The 21,769-nt window shown below is 36.6% G+C and overlaps 1 protein-coding gene across 4 annotated transcripts in view; it reads right to left on the bottom strand.

Annotated features, from left to right (window-relative positions):
* SYT1 (synaptotagmin 1) overlaps positions 1-21,769 on the bottom strand; it is a 755,577-nt gene that overhangs the window by 205,572 nt on the left and 528,236 nt on the right. For 3 of the 4 annotated variants that reach the window (XM_043966326.1, XM_043966327.1, XM_043966328.1), the window contains 3 exons: positions 15,533-15,655; positions 9,710-9,877; positions 2,836-3,003 (listed from right to left, as the gene is read on the bottom strand). In XM_043966326.1, the coding sequence (XP_043822261.1) occupies positions 2,836-3,003; positions 9,710-9,877; positions 15,533-15,655 (459 nt within the window). The remainder of the gene's footprint in view (positions 1-2,835; positions 3,004-9,709; positions 9,878-15,532; positions 15,656-21,769) is intronic. The other variant, XM_043966329.1, reaches the window with a different exon arrangement.

Raw genomic sequence — 21,769 nt, 5'->3', positions numbered from 1 at the left:
TCAGAGGATCTATATTCAAATCCTACCTCCAACTCTTACTCCCTGTGTGGTCTCAGAGGTAAGTCATATAATATCCCTGGGTTTCAGTTTCCAAATCCTTGAAAGGAGGATATTGAACATTGCCTCTGAGGTTCTTTCTAGGCATACGAGGACCTAAGTCCTATGATCCTTGCTGTCAGATTTGAGCACACTGACTTTTTTAAAAGGTCACCAGAGCTATAGCTTATCATTGTTCTTCCCAGGGGTATTTTTACAGTTAATTTAATATCTCATTATTGGCCACTCTTCAGTAATTAGGCACCTAGCTTAAATAGGCAAAATTACTGTAGTACAAAATAGAAGTGCTAGCAAAATGTGATAGGGAGCTAGAGAAGATGGAAAATACCTTTGGACAGGGATAACAAAGAAAACTTCATGGAAGAGGTAACATTTGAATGGAGCTTTGAAAGATTCAAAGAATTTGAACAAGCAGAGCTTGAGGGAGGGAATTTTAGGAATCACTGCATCTTAGGTTTAGACCTAGAGGTGAAGAAAGAGATGTTCCAAAGCGTGGTATATTGGAGGCAAGAAGGCACATGTCATGAAGACTAATTTAGCTGGATTATATAATATTTGAAGAGTAATGATGGGAGATAAATCTGGAAAAGTAGGTGGAAGGCCTACATTGGATTTAACTCTTTAGGGAAAGGGAAGCAAATTAAAGTTTAGTAACAAGAAGGTGGCATACTCAGAACTGTATTTAAGTTTATTCTGACATTGGTATGGAAGGTAGATTGGACTAGAGAGAGATATAAAAGAGGGAGACCCATTAATAGGCTAATGAGATAGTTTGGGTTCAAGTTAATGAGTATGGGAACACAGTAGTGACAATAGGTCTAGAAGGTATGGGAAAGATGCAGTAAACACTGGATCATTCCAGCGATAGCCTTGATGAAAAAGCATGGATATCTATAAGGTTTCCAGACTGATTAAGAGGATGTAATATCATCTATGCACTCTGATGCCACCTAACTGCCCACATATTCACTTAGAAAACAACATATTAATATTGTTTGTGGTTCGTGGGTTTTTTTTTTTACTTTGGTAAATATTTCACAATTAAATTTTGATCTGCTTCAGGCAGCACTCTGGAGTGTTGTAGGCTCTCAGTGTCTGACCCCTCTGCTTGAGTCAACTCTCTCAGGCTCTCAGTGGCAGAGAAGATTCTGACTTGGATAGGCATAGGGAGTTTCCTTACCTAGAAATTTCCTCTACTAGTGAAATCATGGTTCCTTTCCTTGTCTCCTATCCTATAAGAAAGGAAAAACCCCTACCAGGATGAACACTAAAAACAAAATGATAACAATGATGGGGGCAGGTAGGTGGCACAGTGGATGGAGCACTGGCCCTGGAGTCAGGAGGACCTGAGTTCAAATCTGGCCTCAGACATTTAACACTTACTAGCTGTGTGACCCTGGGCAAGTCACTTAACCCCAATTGCCTCACTAAAAAAACAAAAACAAAAACAATGATGTAGAAATGATTCTGAACCAACTTGACCTTTTTCATTGAAATATATTTAGCCTTGGCACAATTGAAAACCCTTGGTTAGTGACTGCTCAATGGAGGTGTTCTTAGGTACTCAATCAGACCTAATGCCATTTTTCAGAGGACTCTGAGGAGATGGGCTGGATACGGAGATCCCATGGAAAATTTCAGTCCCTTCTCTGTAGGACTATTTTGGTCCTTTCCTCACCAAATGGTGACTTGGATTTCTCAGGCCAGTTTTGAATATTCACAACTGAGCTAACTTGTAATCTGGAAGACCAGAAGTAGCCGGAGGTAACTTGAGAATGCTGATGTTGTGATGGCAAGAACACAGACCCCTTGGCAAGACCCCAATCTGGCTGGAACTGGAGCTGCCTCAGTAATTCAGTGAGTCAAACAGCTGTTTAGCCTGTTCCCACCAGGCTGCTGAGACACACTCTAACATGTCCATGCCCTGCTGTGCAGGCAAAGTATAATCAAACAGAATTGATTCTGGTATACTTTAAATGCAATGAAAATATTGAACTTCCTGTTGTAAATCACTAAAAACAACGGCCTGTACTAATAAAACCAGGGGAAAAAACTCTTTGAAAAGCACTGTAAAAAGAGGGACCATTAAAAAATGCATTTAAGTCTCAGCCTTTGTGAATTCCATCGAATGTTTCACCCATCATGCTCAGACTGTCTAGGAGGAACAATGAATTGTCTTCTAGCAAAAGAACTAATTATGGAAAACATGCTGTTTTTCTTCCTCTTTAGAAGCTAGGTAATCCAGAGCAGAAAATACTAGAATGATTATAGAAAAAGCAGGGAGGCATCATTTTTTTTTTTTTTTAGTGAGGCAATTGGGGTTAAGTGACTTGCCCAGGGTCACACAGCTAGTAAGTGTTAAGTGTCTGAGGCCAGATTTGAACTCAGGTACTCCTGAATCCAGGGCCAGTGCTTTACCACTGCGCCATCTAGCTGCCCCGGCATCATATTTTTTCACTGTCCTTTTTAGGACAAAACATTTTTGTAACCCTTTTGGGACAGTTATAACAGTAATTTTGCGTCAAATGAAAGTAAATGTGGGAATTGTTTATAGATGCGATGCATAGTCTCTTCATTTTCTTTTATGTACTACCTTGCAAAGCCTATATGCTTTTTATGAGATTACCAATTTCTGGGACTCCATATTTGACTGAATTTGTTCAGTAGCTGAGAACCTTGCATGACCTTGGTCAGGAGCATCTTTCTTTATGGAATTCATTGATGTCTAGGGAACAATAAGATCAGCATAAAACACTAAAATAGCAATGGTTTTCTTACCTCTTCCTTCTCAGCACTTTGCAAATCTCTCCATTCTTCAGTCACATGGCCAAAGTCCACTGTATTCATGGCTACTTTAAACTCCCCAATGATATCATGCTTGGAGAAACGGTCAAAATCATAGACGGCCATAACCAGAGTTTTCCCTCCTAATTCTGAGTAGGGCACCTATGTTAAAAACAAAACAAAAACAAAAAAAAGAGAAAGATGAAATGTCTGGCTCAGAAAATAGAGAACAACTTGCTATAATGCAAATTAGTTTACAGTACTTAGCTTTTAATAGCCAAGCTTTTAATAAGCAGCCCTGGAAGAAAATTATGGTGGTGGTTTCTTTTTTTTTTTTTTTTTAATTGAGTCATTTGACTTTACTTTCTGAGACTTGAATTATTCAGGGGAAAATGAGGCTACAACACTCATTTATCTCTCTGCCTCAGAGATTCAGTAGCTTGTAACAATCTTAATAAGAACAATAATTCCTGCATAGCCATGCTATCAAAACTGAGAAGATGCATGCATCTCTGCAAGAAAAACACATAAAGCAGGTCAATTGCATAGGCTACTGTTAGAATTAGTTTTCTTGTATTAAGATGTCTTGCTAAAATGAGTCAGTTGCTTAAAATGAGTAACTAACTCATAAGACTAGCTTACACATTTTGAAAGGTCCATGAATTCTTTTAAACAATTGTAATACCATAGCCTAGTAGCCTCACTTGATCCCTGTAGTCATTAGTATTCTCTCCCTCCTAAAATAACTTTGTACTCACTCTTCTTTTATATATTATAACTACCTCCCTTCCCCCAATGAAACAATATTTGTTTTTGTTTGTTTTTTGAATCTTTTTTTTTTTTAAGCAAGGCAACTGGGGTTAAATGACTTGCCCAGGGTCACACAGCTAGTAAATCTTAAGTGCCTAAGGTCAGATTTGAACTCAGGTACTCCTGACTCCAGGGTCGGTGCTCTATCCACTGCACCACCTAGCTGTCCTGTTTTTTGAATTCTTAACACCTATCGTGGTACCAGTATTCAACAGTCACTTAAAAATGTTGAACTAAATTTAATTAGTAAACAGGGCTCTAGGCAATCAGGTGTTTTAAATGCACCTCCCAACTAGTCTTATTCTCTGAATCATTTATTCATTGGTAAGGTTTTAACTAAGAAATGAGTATTTACAATATTATTATTATATGATCATTTCTATGCTGAAGTTCCTTTTCAGGTGTGACATGCTTAAAGATATTTGGTAGAAGAACGCTAAATACTTTTAAATTCTCCACCGTTCAAATGTTCCCAGGATGAATCTACTGGGTTGGGATATTTATTAGTGACAATTTTTAGAATTCAGGAAAAGTAATGTAAATCAGATAAGTTACACTTGAGTAGCTGGCTAGAAATGGTTTATTAAGAAATTATTCAGACTTGTGTTAAAGATTCAATTGATTTTAATATACTTCCTACTATATTTATGGTAAAAAATGGTTATCGTATGGTCCACTTAACATTCCTCAATTACTTATATAATGGAAAGGGAAATAAGAGGTAGGATATTTTGCTATATTAGCAAATAAATGTTTCAATTCCTTAAAAATCTTATAATTTAAAAATCTATTTGGTACTGATTATTTTGCAAAGAAGCTATCACTTTGAACGTCAAATTTTCATTATATACTTCAAAAAAGTTAATCATATATGCATATATAAAACATATCACCATCAAAATTTACATGAATAAAAAAATTATAAAAATGATGTTCAAAAATAGCAGTTAACATAGACACATTCCAGGCATGGGGGGACAGAGAGTGAAAATGGTCCGAGTTGGGACATTAAATGTCTTGGGTAAGAGATAGCCAGGAACTTGGTCATTTGTTTTTGTTTGTTTGTTTTTGTTTTGTTTTTTTGTTTTGCTTTGTTTTTTTTTTGGTGGGGCAATGGGGGTTAAGTGACTTGCCCAAGGTCACACAGCTAGTAAGTGTCTGAGGCCGGATTTGAACTCAGGTACTCCTGAATCCAGGGCCAGTGCTTTATCCACTGTGCTACCTAGCTGCCCGGTCATTTGTATCATAGAGTCATTGGGGGTAAGGTATAAGAAGACTGGAAAGGTAGGAAGAGACCAAGCTATAAAGGGCTTTGAATGCCAAACAAAATATCTTAGATTTGATCCTGAATTGGGTATGTCAGCTTTGAGGTGATGCTGGATCACCTCTTTGAAAGTGTTCCTTAGGCAACTAGAATGTGAAGTTAAAGGGCATGTAAGAATCAATAATAAACATTTATTGAGTACCTACTATGTATCAGGCACTAAGCACAGGGAACACACAGAGAGGCAAAAGGCAGTCTCTGCCCTCAAAGAGCTTACAATCAAATGAAAGTGCTTACAACTTATTGACATTATCTACTATCTTTCTGATATCTAAGAAAATAATATGTTCAACAAATTAAAACTGTTTTAACCTTAAATCTGCCTTTTGGTTTCTATTTTTCTGCCTTTTTATTTTCATGCCACTTTTATAACCTTAAAAAAATCTACCCAGGCTTTTTCTATGGGTGATTAAGCAGGGAAGGCATGTTAATATAGATTCAGGATTGGCAGGTCATCTGCTTCTTCCACTTAAAAAAGATTTTAGTTAATGGTCATTTTGCCAGTATCTGCCAACTTTCCTTCCATCAACATTCTCCCTGTCTATTCCCACTTATTTCTGACCCACACCTTACCCCACTGAAAAATTTAGCTAAATCTTTAACTTTGTCATTAATTATTTTATGTTAGGATGTTGGTTAATCATTTTTTATTTCAGAAGCATTCTCAATGCATTATCTTGAAAGTGTGAATCTGTATTTAAGAGGATAAAGACTGAACCTATGATTTGAATGGTTTTTCTGAACTCCAAAGAGAGGAAATGCCCTCCATTGATGCGGTTGACACTTGCTGTGTAACTTCAAACCTTAGGAAGTTGCCTTGCCCAGGGTCACATGGGCTGTGTATGTCAGAGGCAAGATTCAAATCTAGCTCTTCCTGTCTTCAAGGCCAGCTCCCTATTCATTACACCACACTTCCTCTTTTATTGTACATATATAAAATATAACATATATTAACTTTTGGTAAACCTAATGGTTTAATTTCTCTGTATTTATTTCTCATTTGCTCTTTCTAAATAATAAAAAAATGGATTGAAGAGTATAAAATTTAGATAATCAACAAGTTACTCTTAACATCCCCCCCCCCCCAAAAAAACCCTTTTTTAAATTACATTTTACACTGGGCTGACTAAAAATATAGCTGAATTGAACTAAATCAATCAGATTTTTAGGCACTGTGTAGAATAGGTTGACCATATATCTATCTATATCTATATATATATGGTTTAGGTGATTACCTATATGAGGGCATTTTCAAGGTAGGCACAAAGGCTTTATCTGACCCCAAATAATAGTTCTCATATTGTTTTGTCACAGGGCATGAAATTCTCACCATCTGAGCCTTTCCTTTTAGTTTAAAGAATTACCTTAAGAAGGCTCTTAATAAAATGAATATATGGCTGGTGGGTTAATTTATTAAGTGGTTGGCCCTCACTAATTAAAACCCTGAAAAATAAGATGACAGATGAACTACACAAAATAATGCAGTGATTTTGTTGAATATTTTGAATGCACAACAACACATTACAATTGATCAACCATAGTTATTAGCAGCTTAAATTCTTGGAAGCTAACAAGGAATTGTCCACCCCCCCCAAAAAAAGGTGACCAAAAAGAGGAGAACAAATTTGGAGAGAGCTTTATTCAACACATAGCTAAAATCAAGTGAACTTTACTGTCACAGCAAAGAAGCTGATAGGGAGTGAGAGCATGAGAGCATGGCAGGAGGTGAGCAATCAAGCATATGCTATAGCTGGGGACTGAATTTCTATTAGATGTTACCTGTTCCTTATTCCTCATACCCCCAACTCCCAGGAAAAGAAAAAAGAAATAGAATGAGTCTAGGATTGATGTTTATCAGCAATGATAATTCCTCTGATTCTGGTAATCTGACCTCTAGTCTACTCATTTCTCAGTTGTATTAGAAAGATTATTTTTGTTTGTTTCTTAATTTTTTTTTGTTTTTAATTTTTTTAGAAAGGTTGTTATGAGTATGAATGTGGACGATGAATGATTCTACAGTCAAGAAACAAATGATATTTTGGGGCCTACAATGCCTGGGATTCCATCCCTGAATTCAGATTTACGAACTAGTTACCATGAGGATGATGTGTCCCTGCCTTGTGTTCCTATGAGTTGGGACCCCTGGGATGTTTTACTACTGGCCTGTCAAGTTAATAAGCATTTGTTAAGTATGTACAATGTGCCAGGCACTGTGCTAAGAGTTGGGGATATGAAAAAAAGCAAAAAATTAGTCCTTGCTTTCAAGGAGCTTACAACCTGTGCTTATCTGTGGATTGTGGGAGGAAGCAGGAGCCTGATCTGGTCAAATTGCTAGGACTGATGGTCATTAGTGACAATTGCCCCCATTACTCTACCCCTGGCTAGAATAACTTGACATTTATTTGGCTCCTCCTGTTTCTACTATCAAAAATGATAACACCCTAATTAATTGTTTCTGATTACACTATGGACGCCAGGTGAAAATACACTTTTGAGTTTTAAATGCATATATCCTTCTAAGATTTGTGGAATGATTCAGGTGCTATCTAGGTTTTGGGTGGCTATAGTATCTAAAGGTATGCTGAATCCAGCTCAAATTGGCTCTCAGGGGCCAACTGTTAAATTTACAGTGTAGTAATTTGTCATTCTGTGTTTCTTGAACTGAACCTTAAAATGATCATCAAAGCTGACCTACCTTATCATGTTATAGGATAAGGCATGAAAATAGTATCACGCTTGGCCAGATAAAACACACAATAACATGCACATATTTTTTATTATAAAGAAAATGTCCATATGGTGATTTTGGAGGGACCATTAGCAAGCGAAAGGATGAGGAAGGGATTCATGTAGAAAGAAGTGGTACTTCAACTAAGCATAGAAGGAAGGAAGAAAGAAGGAAACTAGGGATTCTAAGGATTAAAAATGAAGAGGGTGTAGGGGCAGCTAGCTGGCACAGTGGATAGAGCACCGGCCCTGGAGTCAGGAGTAGTTGAGTTCAAACACTTAACACTTACTAGCTGTGTGACCCTGGGCAAGTCACTTAACCCCAAATGCCTCACTAAAAAAAATGAAGAGGGTGTAATATTTTAGGCATGGGAAAGTCAGTACAAAGGCCAATGGGAAGCATAGTCATGTTTGGCATTCAGCCTCAGCTGCCTCATACGTAAATTGGGGATACTAAGAGCACCTACAAGGTTAGAGTGAGGATCAAATGATATAATTTATGTTAAAGTGCTTTGCAAACTTTAAAGCATTTTAAGTGCATATGTATATGTATACATTATACACATACATACATATATACATACACACACACACACATATTTGTGTGTTCATGAAGGAAATGGCAAACCACTCTAGTATCATTACCAAGAAAAAAAAATGGACAGAATTGGTGTGCTCTGGTTCATGGGATCATGAAGAGTCTGACGTGAATAAAGAACTGTCGTCCATCCATCCATCCATCTATTTATCTATCATCTATCTATAATATCTATCTATCTATCCTATCTCTCTGTCATCTATCTATCATATATAAATGTATGTGTATATGTATATGCTATTATTATTATCTATTATTATGCTCTCCCAGGAATTAAAGGGTACAACTGGAATTTTTTGATTCTATGATGAGAAACTCCAAAAGTATGAAATCCTCTTATTTAATAAATTATTTTAAATATTTCCTCTTTCTGTTTTTTTTTTTTGGATTTCAACACTGTGATTGGGTTGGTATAAAGGAGACATTTCAATTTAATTCTCTCAATTAGCTACCTATATGGATCCAGAGGAAGTGCTTAATAAAGGCAGAGTATGAACCCCTTTAACTGACTAATAATTAGGAGACTTTGTTGCTTAGAAAACTCTCAGGGGAACTGAAAAGAACATTTTGAAACAAGAACAGGAACGAGGTTTGTGATATTGCCACCTACACCCATTTATCTTCTACTAAAATGTTTGATATCCTGCTGACCTATGCTAAATGTAGGACAGGAACTAAATTGAAAGGGAGTGAAGCTTTTCAATACATTTCTCAGAAAGTTGTTGCTTTAAGGATAGGTTTTAAAAACAGTTTCAAATAAAATGATTCACTAAAGACATATCCCAAAGGGATAATTTTATGAATTTCTTTAAGTTAAAACCCACAAAACTTATATATAAAGCAATGGGTTAGACCTTCAGGTTCTACTGTAGAGCCCAACATTTCCTCTTGTTCTTTTTGTGAAAGGAAGCTGTCATGCTAAAATAGAGGGAAAGTCCAACAGAAGGTGGTTAGATCCCAGAAAAAAAACACACTAAAGATTAGGATAATTCTGAATAGTAAGTTAAACTATGTGGTTTTAGATTATTCAGCAATGCTTTGCACACATCCAGGACTTCTGAAGGACATGTCTATTCTACTTACAATGGAAAAATAAACAAAATTTTATATATACTCTGTGATTAGAGTCAGAATCTTTTTTTTTCTGGTAAATGATTATAAACCTATTATTTTAAGACACATGAGATCTATATTAAAATATTTGGGTATCTGACCCTTACAGGGAATCTTACACACATATACACAAACATTTAAATCACTAGATCAAAACAAAAACTTATGAAGATTTTTATATTAAAAAAAAAACCTCCATGGGGACCTTGTATATGAGAAATGTCATAAAGTTAGATAACTGTTAGAATCCACAAGCAACTAAAGAAAATAATGATGACATTGTTTTAAAAAAATACCTTAAAAGTAAACTGCTCATTGAAGACAGGATTAAGGGTCTTTCTGTGGACTTTTGTCTCAAATTTCTTCTTTTTATCAGGCAGCAGGAACACTTTCACATAGGGATCTGATGTACCACCCATATCTAAGGCAGGAAGCTCAGCTGCTTGGATGATTCCTACCAAGAGCTAGAAAGAAAGAGGAAAAAAACCCAAACATCAGATAAAATTATTAAATAGCTTTTTTTGGAGGGGGGACATTGATTTATTTACACATGCACCGCTTTCTGATATTTTTCCCCCTTTTGCTTTTTAATTTTTTTGCTTGTTGCTCCTCCTTTAATAAACTTCCATCCCTGAAGGAACCTGAATCACAGAAGGCAAATGAAGGGATGCTATAGGCTTCAGAAAACCAATTATGGCAGATGCTGGCTCTAGGAAGCCTGGTTTTAAGCACAAAAGAGACTTTTAAAGGGCTGCTGATTACAGTTAAATATGGAATTCATATTTGCAAAAGGGTTGCAATCAAATAACTTTCCAGTTGCTAAAAGCCCTTGTGCATTATTTTTCTTTGAAGGGAATGATTTGTAGATGGAAATACATTGTTAAACAATCATACATCTATAATTATAACTAAGCAGTTTCTATTCTAAAGCATCCCCCTTCAACCAGTTAAATATAAATTTCTTAGAAAATGGGGAGCACTTTGGATGGGAAAATTAGATCATCCAGTCTCCTTCACATTTGACCTTCAGTTTGGTACAGACATCTGGCAGCAATTCATTTTAGTAATAGCCTAATTAATATTATTTTTCTGATGGGTAAAAAACTAAATCAAAGAGGAAACATAGTTATGTGAAAGGAGGCAGAAGATGTGAACTTGAATCTTAGGTGTATTGTATATTAGCTATGGGACTTGGACCAATCATATCATTTATCTGAGGTGCGTCTTTCTCATCTGTAAAAGGAGAGGGTTGGAGTAGATCAGGGAGTTCTTGATAATTTTTTTTTTTGGTGTTATGATCTCTTTGACTATCTGGTAAAGCATTTGGAAGCCTTCTCAAAATACTTTTTTAAGGATGTAAAGGAAAATAAAATAAAAAAAATTAAAAACCCAATTATATTGAAATGCAGTCATTAAAATATTAAAAGAAGTTCACAGTTTAAGAAACCCTGGAGATGATTTCTAAATTTTCTTCCTGTTCTAACATTCATACATCATACCCTGATGCTGTAATTTTAGCTTTGTGTAGCAATGAATACTGATACATATATCAAAGATTCTATTTTTTAACCCAATACACAAATCATCCCTGTGCTCATCTTCAAGTTTATTTCTCCATTGATGGCTGTCTTTCTGACTGTTTACTTGTGGTCATTGTTCTTGGGAAGAGAGAGCTAAAACCCAGCCCCATGGCTAGGCCACTGTAGCTGTCTTACCACCAAAAATTCTGGGCGCAAGACTATTGAGGCATCTCCCATCTGTTACTCTAGGTGTGTAAATATTCATATATAAAGATATAGGGCCTGGATGAACTCATTCAAGAGTGAAAAATGGGATCTGTGAGTCTTAGCTTAATTGAGTAAAAAAGCAATTCACTTCCTAAACAACAAAAACTCAGACCAACCCATTCTGTACACAACTGAACCACTCTGCTTTAAAGTGTTATATAGTCAGCATGACTCAATTGCTATCCCTGCCTGATGCATTCAGTGGTAATGGATTTTCTGGTTTATTGCTTTCATTGCCTTTTGCAACATCAGCATATCATTTTACTTACAAGGGCATAAAGATTTAGATAGGAAAGAAGATACTGGAAGATAACCAAATAATACATACAGGCTGCCATGAAATTTTAAAATGTGTACCAGGAAAACATCAAAGAATTCACTTCTTTTCATACTGCTTTGTGGTATTTTGTATCCACTATTTAGCTAACAATCCGCACAATCAGGAAGCCATTTGCTTCACAAATCAAACCTATTTTTCACTTCTGATAAATCAAACCCACAACATTGTTGTAAAGGAAGCACTATTTCTACTTATAAAAGTTTTGGAAAATTCAGGTTTGAAAAGGTAAAGTTGAACATTTCCTTTTTTGTCAGACTCCTGTCCAAGATAGAAGTGTTAATGTTCCTGGTGAAATGTTAAGTGAGCTTCAATGGAATTCTAATGAGGCCCACTATTTCTGCTAAACAAGGATGTACATTTTTTTTTAATTAGGATGCAGCCTTAGAGATTTTTTGGATTCTTTTCTCCCTAAGGAATATTAATCATTCAATTAACAAATCAAATTGCAGAAAATCTTGTATATAATGCTGAAGATTTCATCAGGTACCATCTCAGATCATGTCCCTATTTTCATTCTCATTCTCATTCTCTCTCTCTCTCTCTCTCTCTCTCTCTCTCTCTCTCTCTCTCTCTCTCTCTCTCTCTCTTTCTTCCTCCCTCTCTCCCTTCATTTTGTCTCCATCACTTTCTTCCTCCCTCTCTCTCCTATCATCCATCCATCCTTCCTTCTATTCTATCATCTCCTCTATCATCTATCTATCCATCTATCCATCCATCTATCTATCTATAGCATCAAGAAATGTACTCTCACCAGATTAGGAACATGGGGGATCGAAAAACTTAATTCTTTTATGAATATTAACTCTTTAAAGTACTATAACCTAATACAAATACATCTAGAAGAAGTAACCAAACTTTGAATAATTAATATGAAATTTTAATTCCATTAGAAAATGCAAAATTAGAATCAAATGGGTTTCTTATAAATTTTGATTTTTCTAATGAACCCACAGTGGAGCAGGTATAAACCTCAATACCTCTACTACCACCCTCACTCTTTTTCTGAGGCACTATTTCATACTCTTTTACTAATACTCCCATGAAGTGTTCATCGGCAGAGTAGGGACATACTTAAAGTGCCGGGGTACTCTCACATGTAGGAAATATGGCCAATGCAACTCACAATCCTTTTTCTGTCTTGGAAAGTTTCTTGATGGGCATAGCTTTTGTATTGAATACATGCTTCTTTTGCTAAGCTGAGATGAACCATGCTGTGCTATACTAACACCTCAATAGGTATAGTGTCTCTACTGTATGAGTTAATCTGCTGAACTAATTCCTTGATACTCCATTTTTAAGCTATTCCTCTAATCAGCTGGAGTTCCTACTGTAGTATCCATCTAGTTCAGTTTCAGATTTATGTGATGCACTCAGCTGAAATAGTCTTATGCTCTTTTCAAAAAAGGTGATAGCGGGGGCAGCTAGGTGGCACAGTGGTTAAAGCGCTGGCCCTGGATTCAGGAGTACCTGAGTTCAAATCCAGCCTCAGACACTTAACACTTACTAGCTGTGTGACCCTGGGCAAGTCACTTAACCCCCATTGCCCTGCCAAAAAACAAAAACAAAACAAAACAAAAAAGGTGATAGCATTTATTATAAGCCTGGTAAAAAAAACCCCACCTTGCTAAGTCTGCTCTTTTGGAAGGAATCTTCTTCGTCTCTCAGGTACAATTCAGAGAATTATCTTTTATCTTCTTTTAGTCTCTTCTAAGGATCATTATAACTCTAAATCCATGCTAATATGATCTTGTCTAATGTTTTCATCAAGGATTCTCAATATGTACATAGTGCATTCTTTTATATATATATATATATATATATATATAATACAAATAATAAAGAGTAGTTGCTTATATCTCCTCTCTAACTGTTTTGTTGTCATTTTTTTGCAGAAGCCTAATCTACTAGCCTTTCCATTCTTTTAGAATATTTCCCTCTCTAAAATCCTTGAGGACCTTATCAGTTGTGTCACCTCCCTGATCCCTGGTCCTGCTTCTAGCCCAATCAACAGACATACACAGGGCAGGCAAGGCAGCCTAGATGAAGCGACAATGCATCCTGAGGGAGTGACAGGCGGCAGCAAATGCCAGGCTATTCAAAATATCACCACTACCAACTTGCTAACCAGCTACCCATAGACTCTGATGGAGACATCCCAGAACCCTGGTGTAGTTCCTCCAGTAGTGTCTCAATTTGGTCACTGGACAAAGATCTTACAAAAAAATGCCAACAGTTTTATCAGTGTTTGCAGAAAGTCTAAGAATTGGGTGACTGCATTTTATTTACCATTTTACCAGTAGCACTGTTGAAGCAGAAGTGGGATACATAGAGCAGGGAGCCATGTTGTATTTTTGTTCATTTCATGAACTTCCCTAGGGTTTACCATTTTGGTGATGAACTTCTATTCAGCTAGACTCCATGTGAGTTGTCCCTCCTTTGAACTCCTGTAATGCTTAAAAACCCCTCTATCTTGGTAATTATCCCATTCTACCTCTACTTATTTGTTGACTTGCTTCATATCTACGTATAACCCTGCACTCAGTATGATGCCTGGCACATACTAGGTGCTTAATAAATGTTTATTGATTACTCATTGATATGAGTAACTAGATTTTTGAACTTTTAGAAGGCAAGGATAACATGTTACTCATCATTATCTGTCTCAGAGCACCTAGTGTTAGGCCTTGCATTTTGCTTCATAGATTCTTAGGTCTAGAGCTGGAAAGGACCCCAGAGGCATCTAGTCCAACTTCTTTATTTTACAGATGAGGAGACCCTGGAAGGTGAAGTGATTTGCCTGAGATCATGGAGGTAGTCAGTTTCAGAGGTTAGATTTTATTCCAAGTCTTCTGATTCTAAAGTCAGTGGCTCTTTCCATTATACCAAGTGCTCAGTTAATATCTGTTAAATTTGATAGAATATCAAAGCCTGATAAAGTTCCTTTCTTATTTTTATGGCAACAAATCAAAAAGTGGAAAAAAACACTTTTATCAGTATTATAGAATTCACACAGGCTTTTCAGGGGGAGATATTTAGGGAGATGAAGGGACACCTTATTTGTAATTGGAAATTCATCCAGGAAAGGATATTTTGCTTTTCCATTTTTCTTATGAATTTCTCTGGGGGATCTAGGTGGCACAGTGGTCAGAGTACTGGGCTTGGAGTCAGGAAGACCCAAATTCAAATTTGGGAAAGTCACTTAACCCTTGTTTGCCTCAGTTTTCTCATTTGTAAAATGAGGATAATGACAGTACTTACCTCACAGGGTTGTTAAAAGGATCAAAAGAGAATAACTGTAGAGTGCTTAGCACAGTGACTGGCATATAGTAAGGACTATATAAACACCTACATATAGACATATACCTATATGTGTGTGTATGCAATAAAAATCAAGTTGTTTGTCTTTCTGCTTTCCTCTATTGACTTCTCACTAACATCTTTATCTTGTACCCTGACTCAAAATATAACTGCTTTGAGAACCCTTACCTGTATTGAATTTTCCCAACTTGGGTCGTTCTCCATATACATAAGCATTGTAAAGAATCTCAAAGCTTTAGTCTAAATGGAGAGTAGCCATCCATATATTTAGAGCTGGAAGGGGTCTTATAGGTCATTTAGTCTAAAGTACTCATTTTATAGATGAGGAAACTCAGGACTACAAAGTAAGGGGACTTGACCAAGGTCAATATATATTACATATATGTATGCAACCTCATTTGATTCTCACTCTTATAGGTAATTTCTATGATTACTCCCCACCCCTACACATGAAAAAACTGAGGCAGATAGAAATTAAATTACTTGCCAAGGTCCACACAGCTAATGTTTGAGGTAGGATTTGAACTCAGGTCTTCTTAACTCCAAATGTGCCACCTATCTGTCTCTTTAAAACCCTCTATTATAATATACCATAAAAAGCCAGCATCAACTTTTACTTAGCCATTTGGAAAATGGGATGGAACTGGAAGTTGCTTTATTTTTTTTCCTCAAACCTGGTTATTCTGGAAGTCATAATCCAATGAGTACTGGAGTTTCCCTAGTTTTTCTTCTTCTTTTGGTTCCTCTTTTTCTTCCCCATCAGTCAAGCCAGTTTCAGCATCATCATCCTTGAGGGCCTACAAGGAGGGAAATGGAAAGTCAATTCACTTTTCATCAAGACACACGTGCAGTGATGATGCCTGATGTTCTACCCCAAGCCATGAAAAGCCAGTGCAAAGCTGCCTTGAGTCGCATTGGGTCTGACATACATTCCTATATGCCACTTACAGATTTTATTTTCCATCTGTGCACAATTTTTTTTCCTTACTAATCAGCAAGCAAGAAGGAAGCAACAGAAACCCTTAGAATATCACAAGCAAATACTTTTCAACTGTTGCAAAGGCTGAAATACAAAGAAAATGTCAGCTTGATACCAAAAAGTCTGCTCTAATCCAATCGCTTCTTACAGAGGCAAACGTGGATAAACATGCTATTAGCTAGATCAAGTCACATCCCCATTCCACTTAAAGAAATAAAGTCAAATGTCATTCTGCATGCAGTGAAGGCATTGATGTAATAAGAAAGTCATGGACTTCTACAATACTATTCTCTGTGCAAAGGCAATGTCGTATGTGTTGAATGGTTGGAAAATTATGAAGCTAGAAGTTTCACACACATATCTGCAACGGGAGTAGAAAAGGAGGCGATACCATGCCATTGGCAAATGCAAGTCCTGAGATAACCACTTCCATGTTGCTTTCCTAACAGCTCCATCAAAAGCTTGGTTGAATTAAATTGATTCAAGGGTCTATTCATTTCAGGAACATGAGAAGTACACTTGTTATTTTGGCTGGATTTGGAATGGCTGTACCACCAGTAAAAATTTCTGTAAAAATGCATGAATTAAGCTAGTTGGTTCTGCTTTTAGGAAGTCAATTATGCACAATTGAAGATTATTTGAGATCAAAAACTTAAATGCATTGTAATACATGATAGTAGGAAGCAGTTTTCTTCTCAGAAACTTATTTTAGGTGCTTTTCCTTGTCTTAACAAAATATATTAAGAAAGTGATAAGATGAGCATTCAAATTCACCAGTTTTCCTTATCAGCATAAAAAGAATGCAGAGAATCATAGTTCTAGAGCTGGAAGAGACCCCAGAGGTCATTCAAATCCAATTCCTTTATTTTACAGAAGAAGAAACAGGCCTATAGAGGTGAAATGACTCTCCAAAGGTCACACAGGTAGTGAGTGACAGTGGCAGAATTAGAAATCAGGTCCTCTGGATTGACAAAATACTTATGGTTACTTTTCCATGTTTCTCAATAACGTATGTCATCTCTCCAACAGAGATGAATATTCTTGTTACTTTATTGTCTGGGAGACTGTTCACAATCTACTTCAGGATTTTCTGGAATCTCCTAGAAGTTGAGAGTAAAAGCTTTGGGAGATAGGAAGGAAGAAGGGAAGGTAATCCCCCTTTCTTCATAGGTAAATTCACAAAAAAGTAAATCTTCCAAATACTTAGCGGCCATTTTAACCCAAAGCTTTAAATCCTAGGTCACAGTAGGTAAGTACTCGTGAATCAGTCACAGGAACAGAATATTGAAATACAGCTAGGGACTCACCCCCTACCTTCCTTCTTGAAACCTCTGGAGGTATTATGTAGGAAAGATGGGATTCTATTTTCTCAGTTACTATTGAGAATAGCCAGTGCTGATTTCAGAGTAAAACCATTTCTATTTTTTCTTTGCTTCCCGGCACCGTATTTGAGAATCTAATGTATATTCAGATTTTTTCTTCAACCATTGAAATACTGACTGATGGACAAATCTAGAATTCTAATATCTGGGATTTACTTGCCTAAAATAGCCGAAGGCAAAGAGTATCACTTTTTTGTGTTTTGTTTTGTGGGGCAATGAGGGTTAAGAGACTTGCCCAGGGTCACACAGCTAGTAAGGGTCAAGCATCTGAGGCCAGATTTGAACTCAGGTCCTCCTGAATCCAGAGCCAGTGCTTTATCCACTGTGCCACCTAGCTGCCCCCCAAGTATCACTTATTTTGATGTCTCCCTCAAAGTCTTAACCTCTGGGGTCATGAATAGGAACAGGTAATAACCCTATCCTGAAGAGTGACCTAGGGTCTTGTCAGAGGATTTCATGTAGCAGGAATTGCACAGACTTCTTAAAGACTTTACTTTACAGATGGCTATCACACTTGTCACACTTGATGTGTTTAGAAAACTGCAGGGAGGGAAATTAACTCCCTGAAAGACTTTCATTTCTATAATAATAGCAAGCTGTCCAATGCCTGTTCCTGGCTAAAAAGCAATCTGTACATTTTTCCCCACCATATAATTAAAAAAACCCCCACACATTATGATGGATTAAAATAATTTTTAAAAATCCCTCTCTAACAACTGACAATTTATATATCATGTTTCGGCCCATTGCAATTCAAAAGGCCTGAGATATTAAATCTCCTTCTCCCTAAGTGGCTTGTGCCCCAATAAAAGGTACAAAACCATCTCTGCAATTATTCTACATGAAATAAGGCTAAATTTTTTGGGATAATTTTTCAGTGCCACAGTTCATCACTGAAGTGATTAAGTCTACTCCTTTCCCAAAGGCTGCATTTAAGCAAGAAATTTTCTGTACCAATACATTAAATTCAGACCCATTAAATCAGCAACTATTATCGTGTCTCTAGAGTGGCATTTTTTTTTTCTGTCATGGAAAAAATGTGGGAAAGATTGTAGATCCAGCAGCTGAGACTCTGATAAATCACTGCAAAAAAATTGTGAAGGGGAGATAAGATATCTCTTTAAAATCCAATGTTCGGAGTACATTTGTCCAATGCCTGCAATATGATTCTCATTCTGGTCATCTTATCATCTTAAGAGAACACATTTGTTCATAGTTTTTGGTATTGAGGTTTTTTTGAACCTATTATTTCATTGGTATTAGGAGTGCCTGGTAAGAAACTCCCTCTATCAAGGGAGAATTGGTCCTCACTCTACATCTTAGAGCGAGGGGCATTGAGAGGTTAAGTGACTTGTACAGGGAGATACCACCAAGCATATGTGAGAGCTGAGATTTGTCTTCGTGGCCTCAAGGCTGGCAAACTGCCTCTCAAATGTCATTCTTTGGACTTGGATCTGATGAGGGATGATTGACAAAAGGAAGTGCAACCAAATAAATTTCCTGTTTGTGCATCACGGTTTTAAACTTTAGCTTCCTAGTACTTCTCAATTGGATATGTTAGTAATAAAGCAAATGAAAACCCTTTATCTTGAGGAAGAAAAATCAATTTAGTTCAGCCTTTTGATATGTGTCAGAACTCCATTTTTAAATTTCAGCTGAGGAGGCCCAGCTGCCAAGGTACTAAAAATATATCAGAGCTTTGGACTAGGTGTGTCTAAAGAGCAAAATAAACCTACCGCAGGTGAACATCCAGAACAGTCATGAAACACAACACAGATAGGGAGGACATAGAAGGAAAAAATAAAAAATTAAAACATCCACACACAAACATCAGGAAAAAACCGTGGAGAAATGACTTTTTCCCATCAATATCATTAAAGTTTTTTTTTTTTTTTTTTTTTTTTTTGGGTGAGGCAATTGGGGTTAAGTGACTTGCCCAGGGTCACACAGCCAGTAAGTATCAAGTGTCTGAGGCTGGATCCGAATTCAGGAACTCCTGAATCCAGGGCCAGTGCTCTATCCACTGTGCCACCCAGCTGCCCCCATCAAAATCATTTTGATTCTTGTATTGGTATCTTTGGGGTCCCTGGAGATAAAAAATTTGCCTATTCAACTTATGTTGGGAACTACGTGGGTCTATGTCCCACAGGGATCTTTGTTCCTCACCAAGATCATATTGCAATTCTCTGGAGGGTGTACAGGGTAGGGTTGGAGTTTCACCAAATACATGTGTATCCTAGAACTTTGCAAATTTCATTTCCTTGAATTTATTCAAAAGAAAGGCATTGATGGTAGAAGAACTCAGAGATTGTAATTGGGCGGATGCCTTTGATAAACTTGGAGAACTGTATTCAATCTAAATGACTCTCCCTCGTGGTCCACTTCAGAAGTATGAAGGCCACATGGCATGCTGTATCATTCTTATGATTGTATGTAACTAGGCATGCGTTTAAATATACTTTATTTAAAAAAACACATAGGAATGGCACCTGTGATTTCATTGATATTAGGGAATTCCTGAATGAAGAAACTATATCCACCAATGAAGGCTTTCACCTTTTCTTATTTAGAGAGTTTCCTAGATCAGTGGGAATTATAGCAATTTACCCTGGGTAACAAGTTATTGGAGACAGGATTTGAACCCAGGTCTTCCTGGTCCTACAAGGTGATCTCTCCATCTCTGCATACTGCCTTTCAAATAAGTCCCTCCCGCACCCCAAATCTACCAGAGATGTAAGAGTAACTTCTAGTTCTTTTTTCAGACTCTTTTAAAAGTTACTGCACTGATAATCATCATTATATAATGCCTTCTCAAAGACTGCACATTTTAACTAGTCTTCCATTGTCATCTTCCCCACAAAATGCATAAAGAATCAATCTGGTATTAGTCACTTTTTCTTGTCAGAAGTAGTGCAAGCACCTGCAAATAGAAATTATTTTCCATAGGGCCTATTTTCATTGACTAAACTGTTTTCCATCCTTTACATTTAATTGGCTATAAATTATAAGTAAGGTCTAGTTAACATTTGATGTTATCAAAGATACCAGTGTAAAATAATCACAAACATCATTCTGAATACCTGCGGTTCTAATTTGCTTGAAACAAGGATTGTTATTTTTTCCAAAATTGCATTGTATTGTTTAATCTTCCTCAGATGAAAATAAGCAGATAATTAATTAGAATCAATGATCATTGCTTATCCCACTCCTCTCCAGAAATATGAGATTATGGATTGGTGTTTCCAGGATTGTGTGGGCTGAGATTACAGTCATTTGTCCAGGTCATAATAAAGGTAATAAACACTGATACTATTAGGAAAGGCTTTACATAATACAGAACAAATTCCACAAAGATCACTATCAAAAGTATGCATCACTTGTCCTAGGAAGAAATGTTGGAGTTATTATCATTCAGTATCATTCAGCATGATTAATTGTAAATGTCCAGGACACAAAGGGATGATCACGCTTGAATGTTGTAGTCAGTGTGAATCCAAGGCCACCATATTTGCAGGATTAATGTCCCTCTAGTGACAGTTTAAAAATTAATCTAAGTATATTTCATTCCATATATAAGGGATTATTTCACATTTAATCTTATAAGAAGTTTTTTTTAAGTCTATGCTATGTACTGTTTGCAACAGAAAGTGTTGAAATAAAGTAGGATGTGATTTTAAATGTCACTTTCTTCCATCACATTGAAGCAAAGTCCCTCAGCAGAGGTGGACCTGAAGCCTGGCTGACTGCATGAGCTTAGGCTCTGGTGCCATGATTAAAAACTGTCAGAAATTTTAACCCCTTATGTACACAAATTGTTTGGAATTATATGCAGGCATTTAAACAAATAGCATGTCAAAGGGGCACAGGGAGAGGAAAGGGGTGCCAAAAGCAATTGTGCAATTGGTTAATTGCATTTTAATAGATTTCATCTGAAAGCAACTCTCTTACTCTGCCTCCAAAAGATTTTTATTTTCTTTTTAAAGAGGGGGAGAGAAGAGGTATGGGCCAAGGGCTTTCTTGGCAACTAGGCAAATGATCTGGAAATGTCAATAAAATGTGCAAACTGCTTACCAGAAATGAAATAAACATATTTGAAAAATTTAAGAATTTAATTAATAGCAGTACAGGAGAGATTCTTTCAAGGTTGCATATAATAATTGATAGGAAATAAAATCAGGAACCCTACACATTGCTTTCTGGGATACAATGTATAAAAAATTAAAAAAAAAATTTTTTCGTGAGGCAATTGGGGTTAAGTGACTTGCCCAGGGTCACACAGCTAGTAAGTGTTATGTGTCTGAGGCTGGATTTGAACTCAGGTACTCCTGACTCCAAGGCCGGTGCTCTATCCACAGCGCCACCTAGCTGCCCCTAAAATTTTTTTAAATTAGCAAAAAGTTGACTATAAGATATCTTTTTTCCCAATAGCAGATTTCATGTGAATTATATATTCTTTGAAAATACCCTACCCTGAAATGATTAAATGTGGGTTGAAAAGTATAAATTGATTCTTAATTAGACTTTGGCCAAGGCTAAAATGACATTAAATT

Source organism: Dromiciops gliroides, chromosome 5 (assembly GCF_019393635.1).
Source record: "Dromiciops gliroides isolate mDroGli1 chromosome 5, mDroGli1.pri, whole genome shotgun sequence".
NCBI lineage: Eukaryota > Metazoa > Chordata > Mammalia > Microbiotheria > Microbiotheriidae > Dromiciops > Dromiciops gliroides.
Note: the sequence above shows the minus strand (reverse complement) of the source record. Positions and strands in the feature narration are given on the sequence as shown.